Here is a 17291-nt window from a genome sequence, read left to right as displayed (position 1 = left end):
CGGAAGACGAGGTGACGTCCCCAAATCACACAGCAAGTGAGTGCAGAACCAAAGCTAGAAGCCCAGTCTTCCGAGGACTCGACTGATGCAGTGTCTACCACCCTATGCCTCCAAAATAAAAGGGAAGGAGGGGAAGAAACAACCGAAGGGTCCAACAACAGGTGAATGCATAAAGAAGATCATATTATATATATAAGTACACACACACACATGCATATAATGGAATATCATTCAGCCCCGAGAAAGAAGGAAACCCTGATGTCTGCAGCACCATGGCTGGACCTGGAGCACGTTACGCCAGGTGAGTGAGTCAAGGGAAGAAAAGTAATGTATGACGTCACTTACACTTGTTATCTAAAAAGCCAACCTTGTTAAAACAAGGAGAAAATGGTGGTTGCCAGGCAATGGGGGTGGAGGGACAGGACAGATGCTGTTTAAGGGCACAAACTTGCAGCAGGTAGTAAATGAGCCCGAGAGACCTCATGCACAGCTGGGTGAGCACACACAGCAATAGTGTATCATAACCATCAAAGTTGCTAAGAGTCCGGAATTTAGTGATTCCAGCCACTAAAAAGGATAATTAGGTAACATGACAGAGAGGCTAGTTATGGCTACAGTGGCAATCATATCACAATCTATGAGTGTATCAAATTAATATGCTGTACACCTAAAATTTACACAAGGTAATATGTCAGATATATTTAAATGATAAAAAAAGAAATGCAAAAAAGAAAAAGAAGGAAGGCGACTCAGAGATGGCTGCGTCATGACACGTCCTTGTTCTAGTCACCTCAACTGCAAATCCAAGTGCTGGTACTTCCTAAACGATGGATGGTAAGTTCCAATAGGCTTAGTGTATGGGGGCACACGAGCTCTGAGGGCAGATGTGTCACATAAGGAAAACTATATGCTCCCGCAGGCATGAGCTCATGGAAGGACAAGCAGAGACCAGAGCGACCAGCACTACTTGGGGACTGAGACTGTGAATAAGGTGGAGGAGGAGGTGACAGAGAGAGAGGTGCGGTCAGACGTTCCAAGAACAGAGAGGGAGGCTAGAAGACGGCTTCAGGACATCAGCAGAGAGGTGGAAGGGAGAGGGAAGAAGGGACGGACGAGCATGAGGGCGAGGAAGGATGGAAGAGCAGCGAAGGAGAAGAAGGGACAAAGAGCGGAGAGGAGAAGGGTGCACACTTCCTCTAAGTCTCTGTATTTCCCGCAAAAAGGACTGTCCTGGGGAGAGAAGCAATAGCAGAGGCATTAAAGTTTGCTCACCTTCTTTCCAAGGATCAGCCAGCACAGATAAAAACATAGGAAGCAAGTTACAAACCGAAGAGATTAAGAGAACGTTAGATATTCATGTAAGCCAGAGAAAGAAGAAAAAAAAAATATATATATATATAGAAGGCAGAAGGAAGACAGGAGAAAGAAAAGGGGAAGGCTGGTTAAGTGAGGGCACCCCCAGAGGGAAGCAGACGCCTCCATCCACAGCTGACTTGAGTCATGTGGCCATCAAATGGGGACACCGTCAGCAGAGGAGGGGTGGAGGTCCAGAGCCAAGACGGTGCCTGCACCTGAGGAGAGCGGCGCTGGGACTGAGGGGTCAAAAACCAGGAGACAGAGAACTGAGCAGTGCGACTGAAGGGGAGAAGGTCACAGCGTGGTCCTCGTGAAACCAAGACACTCAGGCGTGCGGCCCCCAAACATGCACCTTTTACCGGCAAGGTGTTTGTAGCTAATATTCATGCTTATGCTTGTTCATTGTTCAACAGTCATTTGTCCTCCTGCCACGGGTGTGTTATCCACCTTAACAGATCTATAAGAGCAGAACCCACAGGATTCATCCTTTTTGAATAAGGGGTGCGTGATACAGCATCACACATGACGATATCCGATGAGTGATTTTTGACGAGAACAGATCTGCTGTAGCGAAGATGGTGTACACATAGCCAGTGATGCTAATCCAAAGGTTTTGTTCTCTCTAACCGTGCTACTGATAGTGGAGATGGTGATGAGAGAAGGCGGGTGGTAATAGTGGTTGTGTAGAAAGCAGCAAATATGTAGTTCTGTTAATGACGGGGATGGTGAACATTTATGGTAACGGCAGTAAGAATGATGAAGTCGTGATCTCTGCAAAGCTAGGTCACCACTTGGGAAGTAAAACTATTGATGGATGTGTGTGTGTGTGTGTGTGTGTGTCAGAGACAGAGGCAGATCAACTATAGATCATTTATGGTTAAACTAGAGTATCACCTGGGCCCTTTCCAGAGACGCCTCAAATAATCAAAGTCAATAACCACCCTTTATCCTAAAATACCTAGTAAGAAAAAAGAAGAGTGAATCTGTGGACACATTTCTCTTATCTTTGGAGGTATTTGCTGGATTTTCTTATGCAAGGGAACTGTCACCCAGGAATTCCTTGGGGAATTTTTAAGTTATACATAGACTCCAATGGCTGAAAAGGACCTCAAAAATCATCTGAATGTGTGGCTCTCAACCCAGATGGGCATCAAAACCTCCCGGGGATTTTATTTTCACAATACTGATGCTAAAGCCTCATTCCATACCAGCCAACTAAATCAAAGCCCCAGGTGGGGTCCAGGCGTGAACACCGTGGACACTTTCCCCAGGTGACTCTGATCAACCGGAGTGAGAAATAACCTTCCATTTCACAGAAAGCCACGGTCACACCAAACTTAGTGACAGAGTCACAACCAGAAGAGGTGTCTTCATGGCAAGCCTGGCGCTATTCCCCCCCGCAAGCTGCCTGCCCAGTCGGCAAGGCTCGCTAGTCTGCGCTCATTGCTACGCTCGCTCTAAAGAAATGCCTGGCCATGCTGGGAGGGAGGGAGAAGGAGGCTATAACAGAGAAATCAAGAAGCTGGACCAGGGCAACGTGAGCTTCTCGTGGAGCACGTCCTGGCGGTGCTCTGACATGACACAATCTCCCAAGCCCAGCCCCTCCCCTCCCATCTCTTCCTCGTCTCCTCCGCTGTCCCAAACTTAGCGTCCCCAGGGAGACAAGTGTGACTCCAACTCCGCAGAACCCAGGCCCCACCTGGCCCTGTTCCCGAAGCTATTCACGCATCCAGCCAGCCCTCGGGAGGCCCCAGACCCGGAAGAAACATGCTCATACTTTCTTGGTGGGAACTTTGATCTTCAAGAATTCCGCCTCTCGGGCCAGCACTTGCCATGGGGCGTGGATCCGGACAAAGACGGAGCCCTGGCTTTTACTCTGTAAGGGACGAGGAAGGAGAAAGAGAAACACTTAGGAGACACAGCTTAAATTCCTGATTCCCCAACTCTCCCAAACAAGAAGCCCAGACCTGTTATTTCTTCAGTTTCTGGGTTCTGTTCTCTTTATACCTCACCCGGGGCCAGCCCCCTCCCACCCATACCCCATTCACCACTTCTGGTCTAGAAATGCTCTCATCCAGAGTAGGGAAAGGTTCCCGAAGTGTGCTCCCTGGAGCTTTGGTGACTTCAGAGGAAAAGGGGAGTTAAAACGATTGTGTTCAGAGATTTGCAATGCAAGCAATTATAATTTTCACAGAAATCCCATTAACGCTTTTTTTTTATTGAAGTATAGCTGATTTATAATATTGTGTTAGCTTCAGGTACACAGCATAGCGATTCGGTACTTACGTAGATTATATTCCAGTATCGGTTATTACAGGATAATGGGGATAATGGGTATAATTCCCTGTGCTGAATGGTATATTCTCATCACCTATTTTATACTGTACTGTAACTACAGCAGTTAGTCAGTTTACCTCTGCTGGATTCAGTGAACAGTCTGGAACCTGTCTCCACACAGGTATTTTCATGGTTAAGTTTGTATTTTTGTTCTACTATTTCGCTGTGTCATAGCTCAAATCACAAAAGTGGATCATCTGAGCCTAAAAGTAATGACATAACTCATCATGTAAATGGCACAACTCAGTATAATATCATAAACATAAATCTTGGGCAGGGCTCCGTGTGAATACAGCTATGAATCTAGGTCCCAGGACAAGTCATTCTGTGAGCGCACTGATTTCACCCAAAAATGGAAAGTAAGGAAAGGAAACACAGCGATGAATATCTGAAAATTAGGTTGCATTGACTCAGCAACTCATCTGGCCCGGGGCACAGGATATGCTATAAAAACTGGTCAGATGACAACACGAAGCCATCAGTTTCTTCTCACCTTCAAAGAAAACCTCAATTTTTTTTCAGAACAAGCACACAAAGGAAAAAAAAAACAAAAACACTTTAATTCATTTTGTCACTAAATGAAAAAAGACCAAAACAAGCAGGAAAAATGGGCAAGAGCCCCATTCTTGGCGTGAAGCTTCTAAAACTACCTGCAAAATGAGTTACAAACACTGTGTTCACAAAGGAAGCAGAACAAGCCAACGGCAAAATCCCTCATCCGACGAATGCTGGGAGTCACAGAAACCCCTGTGACGCAGGCCCGAGTGCCACTGACAATTAGGATACAGCTGCTGAGGGCGGAGTGGGCGCCGGGTCCTAGTGAGCGTGCCCTTCAGAGAGACGCGCTCTCAGTTTCTTGTTGCATTCGCCCCCCCGCAGACCACGCTACAGGGGAAAGGCGGGTTTGCTGGCTTCCTGTGCATCTCGTGAAGCAGGCTGTATGGAGGCCAGGACTGAGGAGGCCCCAACCCTGCACGCAGCAAGAGTGCCGCCGCTCACAGAAAAGCAGTGACACTCCTCTGCCAAGTCATTGGCAAAGACCAGCTGGTCTCCGTCGACGCGCCCTCGGTCCCAGTTTAGCATTGAAGATGCCAGTGGAGGCATCTGAGCACATCCCCCCGTGTGCCAGGCAGAGAACCAGGTAGCAGGGAGAAGACTGCTTTCCCCACCAAAGTGCACTGTCTACAACGGGGCTCACGCAGGTTTTTGAGACGATGAATAAGATAAAAAGACATTTTATGGGGCTCGTAATGCAAGTGAAGACTGTCTCTCTGATTCTGAAGGCACTCTACCATGTCTTCAATAATTCAGACGTCCAGAAGCTCCCCCCACTTCGGGGATGAAAGCTGACTTTTGGGGAGAAGAATGAGGAAGAAACCAGCATTTCGCAGGAAGGCTGAACGGTGGTCTGAAAGTCTCGGATGGTCTAGAGTTGACAAATACCTGAAAACAATACCCATCACTGTGGCACATCTGCACTGAGTATGAATCGTGCGCCCGGACAGGGCAGGGAGGCTGTGTGTTTTGGCTCGTACTATAGTCACAGGTGTATCACTCTCCACTTTATTGTTCAGGAAATCGAGGCAGGGAAAATTCAAATAATTTGTCCAAAGTTACACAAGTAGTACGATTTTGAAAAGTATTCGAATCCAGGCAGTCTATGCTCTACCTGGTGGTTTTCTCCTCTCATCCCAAAGACAGACAGGACACTTACTGTGCATAGTTAAAAACCACATCCGAGGGCTGCAACAGAACTTAAAGACGTGCCTTTTAGACTAAAATTGAATCAAAGGATGGGAGGAATCTAAGAGGCAGTCCTAAGATGAAACACTGAGCCTTCAAGCTCCCAAGTGGACCTAGTTCCGACAAAACCCTGGAAGCGGCTTTCACTGAGATTGGGATTTCACCCCAATCCCTCTGTCCACCTACGGCCGCAATACCAGGACCACTAGACAGAGTCATCAATCACTTGCTGCTACTTCTAACGGTAATTTTAGCTTTTCTAATTTAGCGAAAAGAAAGAGGAAGAAAAGAAACCATCTGTGAAGCTGACCTGAAGTCCCAGCTCTCCATCATGGCCCCAGAAATGATGTTTTCAGTGAAAGATGGGAGACAGTACCATCCCTCTCACTAAGATGAAATCGTGACTATTACTGATTTTTAAATATTTGGTTTCATCTTTGTTTCTAAATTGTGATGAACCCCTTTTTTGTTAACTTCATCTGGAAGTGGTGCCTCAAGCGTGTAAATGTCCACGAAGTGGCTGCACGTGCTTGAAAAAGGGGGTGGGAGGGCCAGGGTCCACCCATGGCCTTGGTGGCAGACTGCTAGCTGTCCCCCGAGAGCCACTCTCCTTTTATTTTGTAACTAAGCATATGGCCTTCCGGAATGAAGACTGCATCCCACCTGAAGTTAGGTGTAACCGTAACACTCATTCCTGGCCTATGTGGTACAGGTGGAGGGGTGACGCAGCTCCTGGTAGGCCCCTGCAAAGATGCAAGGGCGGGGGCCTACTTCCGCCCCTTCATCCTCTTCCCTACCCCTGGATCTGCAGCCTGACACACGAATACAAGTGTCTTAGACCTCGAGGTCAGAGTCAAGGCCAGAAAAGTACCAAGACAGACGTCGGGTCCTGACTCTATGGAGTGCCTCCGCCACCCTGGGCTGTCTCTGGGATTTTTATGTGAAAGGTAAAACTCCACCTTGTTTAGCCCCAGTGATTTTAGAGGCGCTATCGACTGCAGCCCAACCGTGTATTAAACTGATGTAAAATTGTTCCCCAATGTCGGGGCATTCGTTCCCTCCAGCAAAGCATGCTGCTTCGCCATTCTGCACAAACGGAACTTGTTTCAAAGGAAAGTAAAAGCTGCAATGCGGTTGTGCTGGCGCTAACATCTAGTCACCATGTTTCTTTCATGCTGTGCGACATTGTTACCTTCTCATAAGAAGAACACCGAGATGTATGTCTCCCGGAAACAAACAAACAAATACTTGAAAATCCCTCAGCAGAACCGTCACCACATGCAGAAGCTCTTTTTACTAACCCAGAAATCGAAAAATTGGAAGTTAACATAAATTGAACTAAAAAAGAAAAAAAAATGCCCTGTTCTCCAGGCCCAGCTAACTTCCATCCTACCTTGGATTTGGATTCCTTTAGGCATAGGAGGGGAACAGAATGAGCTTGGGATTTGGATTCGAATCTATTAGGATCTGAATCCTGGATTTTACAGCTGTAGGACATCGGGCAAGTCACTTAACGAAGGGAGCCTCGGTTTCTTCATCAGTAGATGTCGGCCGCTGCAATGATGGGGATTCGCTCTACTCAACTAAAATGGCGGCTTCTTGACTACAGGGACAGTACCTATCACTTCGTTTGTGTCCCTCAAGCACCTGGCACAGGCTGGACACAGAGTAGGTCTTCACAGAACTCCTGCAACTGATAGAATAGACTTGAGGAAAACCGTTCCTGTTAGATTAAAATCTTGGTTTGTTTACTGCCTTGAAGTTTTTTTTATCTATAGGATTTTCAAAATGTCCCATGGACCTAAAGGAAACCATGGGTTCCAAGTATTATTCATCTCTAGAATTTGAGGACACGGTCAGAAAGCATTGTTTTCCGAAACCAACACAAAATTTAACACGAAGTATAAGAGATTAGGCATGAGAGCATATAATCCATCCCTAAAAGAGGTTTCATAACTAAGTAATCGGAGTGAGTGGAGGGGCTCCCAAATCTCATCAAGCAACTAAAATTTAAGTTCATGTAAAATGAGCTGAAACGTATAATTTGTTTCTGGTCGTCAGAGAAAGGAGAACCAGTGCACGAAGCTTTCTCTAAGAAAGCACAAACCCTTCCACCTTGGGGATGCACTACCCCAGGGCTACCAAACGTGAAACACACGAGGGGGCAGGAATGTCCCTCCAGCTCCACTGAAACATCTCACAAAACTACATACCTCTTTTCCCCATGATTCCATGTTCATAAAACCCTACAAATTCTGTTTCTCCGGTTCCTGGGTATCAGGAGGAAGCACCCAAGAGGAGGCTGTCAGTGCTCTGGTCAGAGGAGATGATAGTCCTCAACCATCACCTGACTCTCAGCTCTTTCAGCGTCTTTCAAGGTGTGTCAGCTGGTTTCCTTCACCACTAAGTAAACCAACAGAAACCTGAGTTCACAAGAGGCGGACCCAGGTCCCCACCTTGAGCCCATGCCCTAACTCATCCGCCAGTCTCTCCCTTCCTCCCTTCCTCGCTCAAGTTGACCCAACAGCACACCTGATCACACGCATGTTCTCTAAGGCACCAGCCCCTCCCGCCCTCCTCCCTGGACTCCAGACACACAGCCCTTCTCACTGGTTTCCAACTGGTCCAGCCAGCTTCTCAGTTCAGAACCTGCTCGGGGCAGGCTTCCCTGAGCCCCGAGTTTCACGTGGTCCCCCTCTTACCTGCGCAGCTCCCATCCCCCTCCTTCCTAGCACTGACCACTCCTGCACTCACTGCAAGCAGGTGTCTAATGCCTGGCTTCCTGGCCAGACCTAAGCTCCATGCAGACAAAGACTGCGTCTGTCCTGCTGACTGCTTTGTCCTCAGCAGCCACCGTGCACCTGGCACACAGTAAATGCTCAGTAACTACGTCTTACAACTTCCATACACACACACAGATTTCATTGGTTCTGTTCAGATCCTGTGACCAATTTCTAAAAAGTGGCTACCCTTAAGTGTCATTCCTGAATCTTCGTCTCATACCCACAACTAAAGTTGTTCAAGTTTCCACCTGACCGGGAACCTTATATAAAAACCTCGCGGGAGGTCGTCTCTGTTCTTCTCAGTAGCCCTGGGGTCCTCACCGCATCTTCAGGGCGCTGCTCCCATCCCTAGAGGTCTACTGCATCAGCAAGAGCTCATCCTGGTGTTCACAAAACAGCCTGAACTGAACTGGAGCTGGACGTACCTGGAACCTCTCTGCCTTATAGGCTCGTAAGGGTGCTGCAGCCTTAAGGAGAAGAATCGGGGATGCCCTGAAGAATAAAGGACACTTCAAATGTAGAAGTCGTGGGTCTCTTTACCTTCCAGGCATCAGACTTCCACGTACCATTCAACACCCCCATGCTGACGGCTCAAAGCAGGGTCAGCTGACGACCACGGTGCATTTCTGAAGAGGAACTGACTTGGCCAAAGGATGCTGGAGTTGAAGAGCCCTCCAGTGACGCTTCACATCTTTCTCAAGTAGCAGATGAAGACCTCGGAGCTCAGGAGGCTGAGTGGCTGGGTTATGGACACACAGCTAGTTAGGAGCAGAGCCAAGAATGGAATCCAGGTCTCCTGACATCAAGGTCCATGCCATGGTGCCTGTGAGGGATAGCGTCACATGTCTCTGGGGGCTCCCAACCCGTCCAGGGCAGTTCTATGCCCCACACACGGGAGATTAAGTAGATGGGGGACAGAGGACTGGGCGTGGGGGGAGCCACGCTCCCAGACACCTCTCCCTAGAGCTGCAGCCACTGCTCAAAGCCCTTGTCAGGGACCGGAGGCCGCGCACTCCTGGTGAGATTTTCCGTATGGTTCACGTCTCGTTGTCTTCCAAAGATCGCATGTGGCTTCACCAGACCACGTCCCCCCTCCGGAGAGACGAGAGTGAATGGGAGGCAGTCCCCGCCAAGCGCTGGAACCCGATACTCCACAAGCCTCCTTCCCCGCAGCCCGGCCAAGCCAGCCCGATGCTGACCCTGGACGCCTGCGTGCGCTCTGGGCCCAGCCTGCCGTGAGAACACTCGCTGCAGCCCACCGCGGCCCGGAGCGGGCTGCCAGGGGCGGCGCGGGGGCAGGGAGACGATGGAGAGGGACCAAGGCGGGCAGACGCCTCCCAGATATCACCAACCCGGGTCACCTCGGACCCGCAAGGAACAAGGGCATGCGGTCCCACGGGGAGGGTGAGACGAAACCGCAGGGGCTCCCACGTTCTCGGATCACTGAGGTTGACGTCCACGCAGCTGGAGGACTTACACCAGGCGGTACTGAGACTGTGGCCGGGGCAGACTAAGGAGGAGTGTGGGGTGTAGCCCTGAGAGCAGGAAATCAGAGCAGAAAATGAGAAGGTCCTCACAACGGCCCCATGGAGGAACACCCTGGTCTACCTGTGCCATCGTTAAGACCAAAGTCTTAACTTCCTTCAGGAACCTCCAACCCATGGTCCGGGAGCAGGGTCTGCCTGGGCCACCCAGAGACACAGTGGCTTGGAACTAAGTGCAGGGAAGAACTGGAGGAGGAAAAGGTGAAAGCCTGCTTTCCCGGGAGGCCCCAGATGACCCTCCTCTCCAACCCTCTCCTCCCCAGGCCAAGGGGAGGATGGCTAAGTGATCAGCAAAGACGGAGGGCAGGACCGAAGGCCCACCGAACCCTGCCCCAGGGACCACCCCCGCCCCCAAAGAAATACCAGTAGCAAGACTGCCCTTATAGAAGAGGCTTCTCCTTCCCAAGCAAAGACTGGGGACAACCCAGCCAGGGTCCTAAGGCGATGGAAACTCAGCCACCCACTCTTGTCATAATTTTGTCAAAGGAAACAGCTGTCACCAAAAGTTCCTGGAAGTGGGGGATGGCCTCCTGTGCTACCAACATGGACAGGCGCCCAGACGAGATGACCTCTGGACCTGGTAGCACGGGCTTTAAACTGTGCATCACACATCGCTGTACTCCCCACGGTTGGCACCCAGGCAACCTCTTCTCAAGCCCAGGTGAAAAACTGGGGAGGAGGGAACCCAGCAAAAGTTAAGGAGTCAGACCCTCCGATACACCAAGGGCTGAGACAGCCAGCTCCCCGCCTAATCCCTGACCCACAGGGGCCCCCAGGGCAGCCCAGCACTCTGGAAGGACGGGGACCTCATGGGGAGTCAGCAACAGAGTGGGATCAAGTGTTCCCTGGGCTTCTTTCCACTTCCAAAACCCACAGAAGAAAACGGGGGAAATCTTCACCATTGTCATGGGACAGACTGGTCATGGGAAGGCCATGGGTATTAGGGTTCGAAGACTGGGTCCTGGGCCCCAGCTCTGTCACTTCCCAGCCATACCATTTTTGGCGAGTCACCAAAGCTCTTGAAACTCATAGGCAATGTTAAAATAATTGAAATGATTAATAGTAATACCGCCTGGAGGAGAGAAGGATGGACTGTATGAGGGACCCGTGGAACCTTTCAGGGGTGGTAGATACACTCAGTCAGTGTCTTGATTACGGTGATGGCTTCATGGGTTTGTACATATGCCCCAGCTCAACAGATCAGATCATTTTAAATAGGTACAGTTTATTATACATCAAACGTACCTCAATAAGGCTAGGGAATAAAGACTTGCAAAAATGTAAAACAGTGCCACATTTCTCACCATTATTTTCTTTTGAAAAATATTACTTTTCGTTAAAATGTGTTACTTATAACATATAAAATGTCATTTATAACATAAAATGTGTTTATTTATGTTACATAAACATGTTATTTATTTAAAATATATTATATATTGTTAGCTTTTAATTAATAAATAGGTATTCAAAAGCTAATACTGATTCTATGGTAACAGAATCAAATGAGATGATACACAGGGAAGTGTTTTGCAAATTCTAAGCTGTGTATGAAAGGGTTTTTTTAAGAGCAAAGGTGAAGGGCAGCCAGTGCCAAATCTCTGCCCCGGGACTCAACGTGCAGAGCGTCCTGCTGCCCCTTGGGCCACAGGGCACATGCCCTCGACCTCCACAGGGATGCGACCACGCTCCTTGGATCCCACTTGAGAGACGTCAGGGCTGAGCCCACCGTGGCAATAGTCCCTGGCTTCCCCGAACGCTCCCAAGTGAAGTTAAAGGAGAATGTTTCCCTTGGGAATTCAGAATGTGGGAAGTAACAGGCGGAACGGAAGCCAGGAGCCAGAGACCCAACTTCTACCACAGAAGAGGATAAAAATCCATAAGCCCTGAAGATGCTGGCAGAAGGAACGGCGCCTCTCCCAAGACCAGGCCCCAGGCACAGAGGCCCAGCCCCAAACAGAGGGGGAAAGGTCACAGATAAACTGGAGGAAAGACCAGAGGAAAATGCCGGCCTTTCCTAGTCGTCACAGGAGAACTATTTTGGACAGTCGACATCTCCCAAGTGGAGTCAGATGCTGCAGATAGCAGCTCTCAGCAACCTCTCACCCCACCGGGACACTGCAAGCATGTCCAAGCCCAGAGAGGTGAAAGGCAGCTGCAGGGCAGGGGCAGAGGGTCGCCTAGCTGGGCCGCTGATAGAGACCTGGACCAAAGATGACTCATAGGTCCTGGCTGGGCTGGGACGGTCCCAGGTCATGTCTTCTGCCTCATCGTTCTATCCAGTGCAGCATTTTAGTATTACCAGAAATGTCCCAGATTAGACAATAAATCACAGAGTCTCCCTACGGATCACCAGTGAGCACCACTAAATTCAACAGCCAGCAAAACCTTTGGGCAGGAATGCCCAGTATCTCCTTCCGGACCTGCATTCCTTCGGCCCGTGTAATAAATGTCCCACTCAGAGAAAAGCATTTCCAGGAGTTTAAAAGCCCATCACGTTACCTTTCAAAGTACCCATCTCTCTCGTATTCCTCCTAACTCAAAACTCGTGCGATGTTTTGATTCAGATACTCGTCTTCCCTCCTCAAGACACTTCCATAAAACCTTCATGCTCTCAGTCATTAACTCCCCTCGCCTTCCCTCCAAAAGATGTGCCCTTGCCTTGTCTGAGCAGTGACTCACCTCTCCCCTAAGGAATATCTCCACTGTTTCCTACTATTCAATCACCCCATCGTATTTCAATTCAACAAGTATTTATTGGGTAACAACCGTGTGACCAGCAGTACGCTAAGAGTTAAGGGCACGCAGAAGAAATACAAGCCATCCTGCGGCTCCCAGTCTCCTTAAAAACCAGATAAATGATATCTAACGCACAAGACAGACGAATAACATCATGACCGGGGTGATTAATGTCCAAATGGACAGGACGACTAGTCAATGCTCATTTGCTGGCCGTTTCCCCTTTCACTCATCAATAATTGCTAGATTTTACGCCCAGAGAAATACTCTTCCCGGATCTCAGCCATATGTTTTCGGTGGAACTGACCCCGCCATCAACTCCAGGAATCAGACCAATTAGCTTGAGCCCATCGGCATACCCATCCCCCTGGCCACGACAACTAGTTCTGGAATATGTCTGTAATGCAACCGGAACCTATAAGATGTGAGGAAATGTTGGCTAGGGTTTCGGGACAGAGCAGCTTTCTCTTTCTGCCAGAACTCTGGGGAGAAGAGTGGCAGTCGACGGAAGCCCTGGGTCAGCCAAGGGACCACTGAGTAAGTAGAGGATGGAGTGGACCCTGCAAAAGGCTGAGCAGAAAGATGGAGAAACAGGGGGTCCTTGGGAACCTCATTTGAGCTGCTAGATTAGTCCTCACCAGACCTACGTATGGGCTTTCTGATTACACGAGCTTGTAAATTTCCTTTGCTGCTTAAGCCAGTTGAGTTGGGTTTTCTGCCGATGCAACCAGGAGTTCTCAATGACAGAAGAAACCCGTGGAAGAGCTGACTCCAGGCTGGAGGAGCCAGAAAGGATTTCCTGGAGGAGAGGGAACCTGAGTGGTACTTCGAACACCATGATGGGATTTCCATGTGCAAAAGGCTGTGGGTGGCACCAAGAGGAGTGGGACGAGGCTGCAGAAGTGGAGCGCAGATGGGCCGAGATGCAGCCCATGCTGGACACACCACCCACGATGCCGCTGTTGCCCGTGAAGCTCACAATAGTGACCTTGATGGGTCAGCCCTGTGCACTCCCCTGGATTCATTATACCTTTGCCAGGATAAAGGATAATGAAAGTCCCCCCCATCAGGGAACCCTGAGAGAACGCCCTCCTCCTTCACCTTCTCAATGGAGTAGGGAACGCTTCCCACCTTCTAGCAAGACCAAGTGCGGCAGACAGGCAGTGACTGTCCATCTGCTCTGGGGCTGGTCTAGGCCATGGTCAGCAGAACAAAGGAGAAGCCTCTCAGCGCTGCTGTGACCTCCTCCAGGTCAGAGGAAGCACGTTTCTTGAAGGCACGGCTCGGACGACTCCTTCTCGGGGTCATTAACCCTTCGTAACTGAGGTCTCATACAGGGAGGCAGACTTTGAACAAGTACAAAGAAGCTGGAAAATCTTCTGCAACCTGGTTACAAGCTTTCATCGGCCAAAGAACCCTTTCTTCCGACCAAATATTGCATGGGGCTACCCGTGTTGACCTTTGGAGGCCAGAGCTCCACCTGCCCACCCCCACTTGGCCCTGAGATGTTCTCTGTGTCTCTGCTATGCAAACCACAGGAGTTGTACCATCCCCTTAGGAAATGGGTGGGAGCTTTTTTGCCCCAATGACCAGGTAGCATCACTACCCTTTAGTGGACGGAGGGAAGGATGCCAAACATGCTTCACGGTACTGAGAAGTCCCACCCAAGGAAAAATTATCCTCCCTGAGGAAAATGCTCCATCAAGAATCACTGCTCTGTAGCTCAGAGAGAGGACGCTGAAACCACTGTGCTACCTACAGAACATCAGCCCTGACCTAAAAGCCGGAGTTAGCGACTATCACACCTGTCCCCGCCCCCCTCCCCACCAGACTCAGCCTTGAAAGATATTAAGGTAGAGCTTAGAGAAGTCGGCTTATGAGTAAAGGCTATTCGATTAACTAAAACCTAGATCTTGGCTCGATACAGATGCACTGATCAGGGACACTCAGGAAAAGACCCATCGACGGTGATGAAAAAAAAAGAAGAGAGAAGCTGATTGTTTTGTGGGCTCCCAAAAAGATCCAGAATTTAGCCTATCTGCCAAGGGTACCATGAAAATAGCCCATCAGCCTAGAGTGGTTTGGAGGCCAGGGGGTAAAGCAGATGGGGTCCCTGAGAAGCAGAGGGCATTAAAGGAAGAGCTCAGAGAGGCTCAGCTTCAACTCCCCGCTCTGCCATTTACCCGCTGTGCGATCATGGGTATGTGAAGCGGCCTCTCTGAGACTCAGTTTCCTTTTACGTAAAAGAGAAAAATAATAACCCAGAAGCAACAGGGGGCCCACAGCGTGCTTGTGAAGATTAGCAAGAAGATGAGAAAGGCACCTCGCCCGGTGCCCGGCTCGGGATAAGCAGGTGCTCCAGCCGATAATAACTGGATTCTGCAAGCGGAGTCCTCTGGCCAGAGGAATTTGAATCGAGGGGGTTTGTGCAATCCAGTTTCCAGGATCCTCCCTTCTTTCCCAGAAAAACCTGGCTCCCGGGGCACTTTTTTCCCTCTCTGAGCCAAGAGCCCAGTTTGGAACATGTAACCTCTACGTGGCCAAAACAGGCTTTTCGACCGCAAGTCTCTGCACACACACCTCGCGGGGCCGGCCCTGCTGGAGGCTGCCCGCCCCTCCCCACGGCCCCCGGTCTGGAAGAAAAGGGTCATCAACCACGCTAATTAAATCTGCAGATGATAACAAACCGGGCGGTGCTGCGAACAGCACCAGAGAGGATGGGGAAATAAACGAGAAGGGACCTGGGGAGTTTAGAAAATATGGGACAGGAAATAACAAAATGAGAGTAGATGCAGAAGAATGCAAGTAACTCTAACTGGGGGGAATAATCAGAAACATTGACCCGGGCTGCGGGGAGGAGAGGGAAGTTGGGAAAAGCCTGAGGCGCTGAGGGCTCGGGGTAGGTGAAAGGCAGGTGGCAAGCGTCGAGAGCAAGAGGGGAGCGGCAGCAAGCCGAGCTCAAAGCCTGCAGGTGAGACCAGATGGGGCACGTGCAGCAGTGGCTGACTCAGGCCCGGGGCCCAGGCGGCAGGGCTGAGCAGCACTCTCCAAGGTGAGCCTCCAGTCACACCTCCTCCAAGAAGCCCTCCCGGACTGCTCACCTGTCACTCATCTGTGACAAGTGGCCCCATGTTTGATTGGTGGGCATCCTTTTTCCACATCTGACTCCCCAGACTCTCAGCCCCCCGGGGGAAAACGCCCCGGATCTGCAGCTTACCAGGTTCCTCCCGGCATCAGCGTTAAGCCCGGGCAAGGCTTTCAACAGAAAGGAGGGTCTGCGTCATCTCCAGCAACACAGGAAAGAGGAGGATTTCTGTCTGCAAGCCCTCGTGGTTCAAGATCACACCTGAGGCGTCTCCGTCTTCATCTCTACGCCCCTCACGCTGGCGTGATGCTTAGCGCATGGTGCCCCCGAGTCAATGCACGTTGTCTGTTTAACCCTTTGCGGGCCAGAACACAAACCAGACGCTGTTCAGGGTCCTGGAGCCCGAGGACAAAGGACGCGTGTGGCATGTGCCACACGATGAGGCACGTGCCCCACCGCCTCGTGTGACGGCGACTCTTCTGATGTCACCACAATGCGGGGAGTGGCTTCTCCAAGGCTCCAGTGGTCTCCCTGGGGTGCCCGCCTCCTTTCACATGAAGACCTCCTAACCAACAACCAGGATCAACAGCGATCGGGAGAAGAAGGTATAACGCTGGCCCTGCAGAGAAACCTCACTGCTGCTGGGACCACTGCCAAGTCAAGCCCCCATGGAGAAGGGCAGGAGCCCCTCTAAACCCAAGGATTCTCATCAAACGTGTGTGTTTTAAGGGATGAAGGAAGCCAACACCGAACACTTGCTTTGCAGCTCAGTCTCCTTTGGCATCAGGAACAACAGGAGGGGAAGTAAATGTCAAAAGTGCTGGAAAATCTCCCTGGGAGAGGCCAGGGACGAAGGTGTTTTTTGAGTGCCTTCTACGCAAAGCAGATTCCTTAGAACCCAAGCCCACAGGACACTCACGATTCTGAGAGGTCCCTGGAGAGAGAGCCCACGGCCTTTCCCACTCCTCGGACCCACACTATCCAAGCATCACTCAGCCCCCAAGAGGGGGGTGGGGACAGACAAGCGGCAAGTTGATGAGACACAGAGACCCAGGCCCTGTGCCAGCTCCCCACTTCCCATCTGTGCCTTGGGTGTCACACCTGTGCCTCACTGAGCTCGGCTTATTCTTACCTATAAAATGATAGGGCTGAGCTCGGAAAGTCCAGTCCCACTGAGAGATCCTTTGACTTCACAAAGGGCAGGAATTCTCTTAGCATTTTAGATTCAAGCACTGGCCTTTCCGTCCGTCTACTGCAAATGTAATTTGACAGGCTGTGAAGCTCCCACCCTCCTGGGAAAACCCGGGAGTCACAGAGACTTACACCATCTAGATAGAACCGTGTCTCTTCTTGTCTCCTTTCCCCAAGCCTCCCATCCCTGTCCTCGTATTCTAAAACTTGAAAGGATCGAAGGCCCTACTCAGGGGGAGGCACCACTCTGCTGGATGAGAAATGCAGCAGGTACCAGCCAGCAAGAAGGGTAACTATCCTAACCAAGTGCTCATCCTAACCAAGGTGGCCACGTGCAGTTGTGCAGGTCACGCACTGCACAAAGATGCTACAGTAAGGGGGCACCAACCATAAAGAAGATATCTTAGAGTCACATTATTTACTAGGTCAGCTTTCTGGTGATGGCAGTAAAGTTTTGATCAAATAAAACCATCATATTAAGACAATTTTCCAGAAATGGAAGGAAAGCATCTTGAG

General features: G+C 50.2%; 1 protein-coding gene across 1 annotated transcript in view; it reads right to left on the bottom strand.

The window, feature by feature from the left end:
• The window catches only part of ANO2 (anoctamin 2), a 318802-nt gene that overhangs the window by 260385 nt on the left and 41126 nt on the right, over positions 1-17291 (bottom strand). The window contains exon 3 of the mRNA XM_065886527.1: positions 3134-3232. Coding sequence (XP_065742599.1) covers positions 3134-3232 — 99 coding nt within the window. The remainder of the gene's footprint in view (positions 1-3133; positions 3233-17291) is intronic.

This window comes from Phocoena phocoena, chromosome 11, assembly GCF_963924675.1.
Source record: "Phocoena phocoena chromosome 11, mPhoPho1.1, whole genome shotgun sequence".
NCBI lineage: Eukaryota > Metazoa > Chordata > Mammalia > Artiodactyla > Phocoenidae > Phocoena > Phocoena phocoena.
Note: the sequence above shows the minus strand (reverse complement) of the source record. Positions and strands in the feature narration are given on the sequence as shown.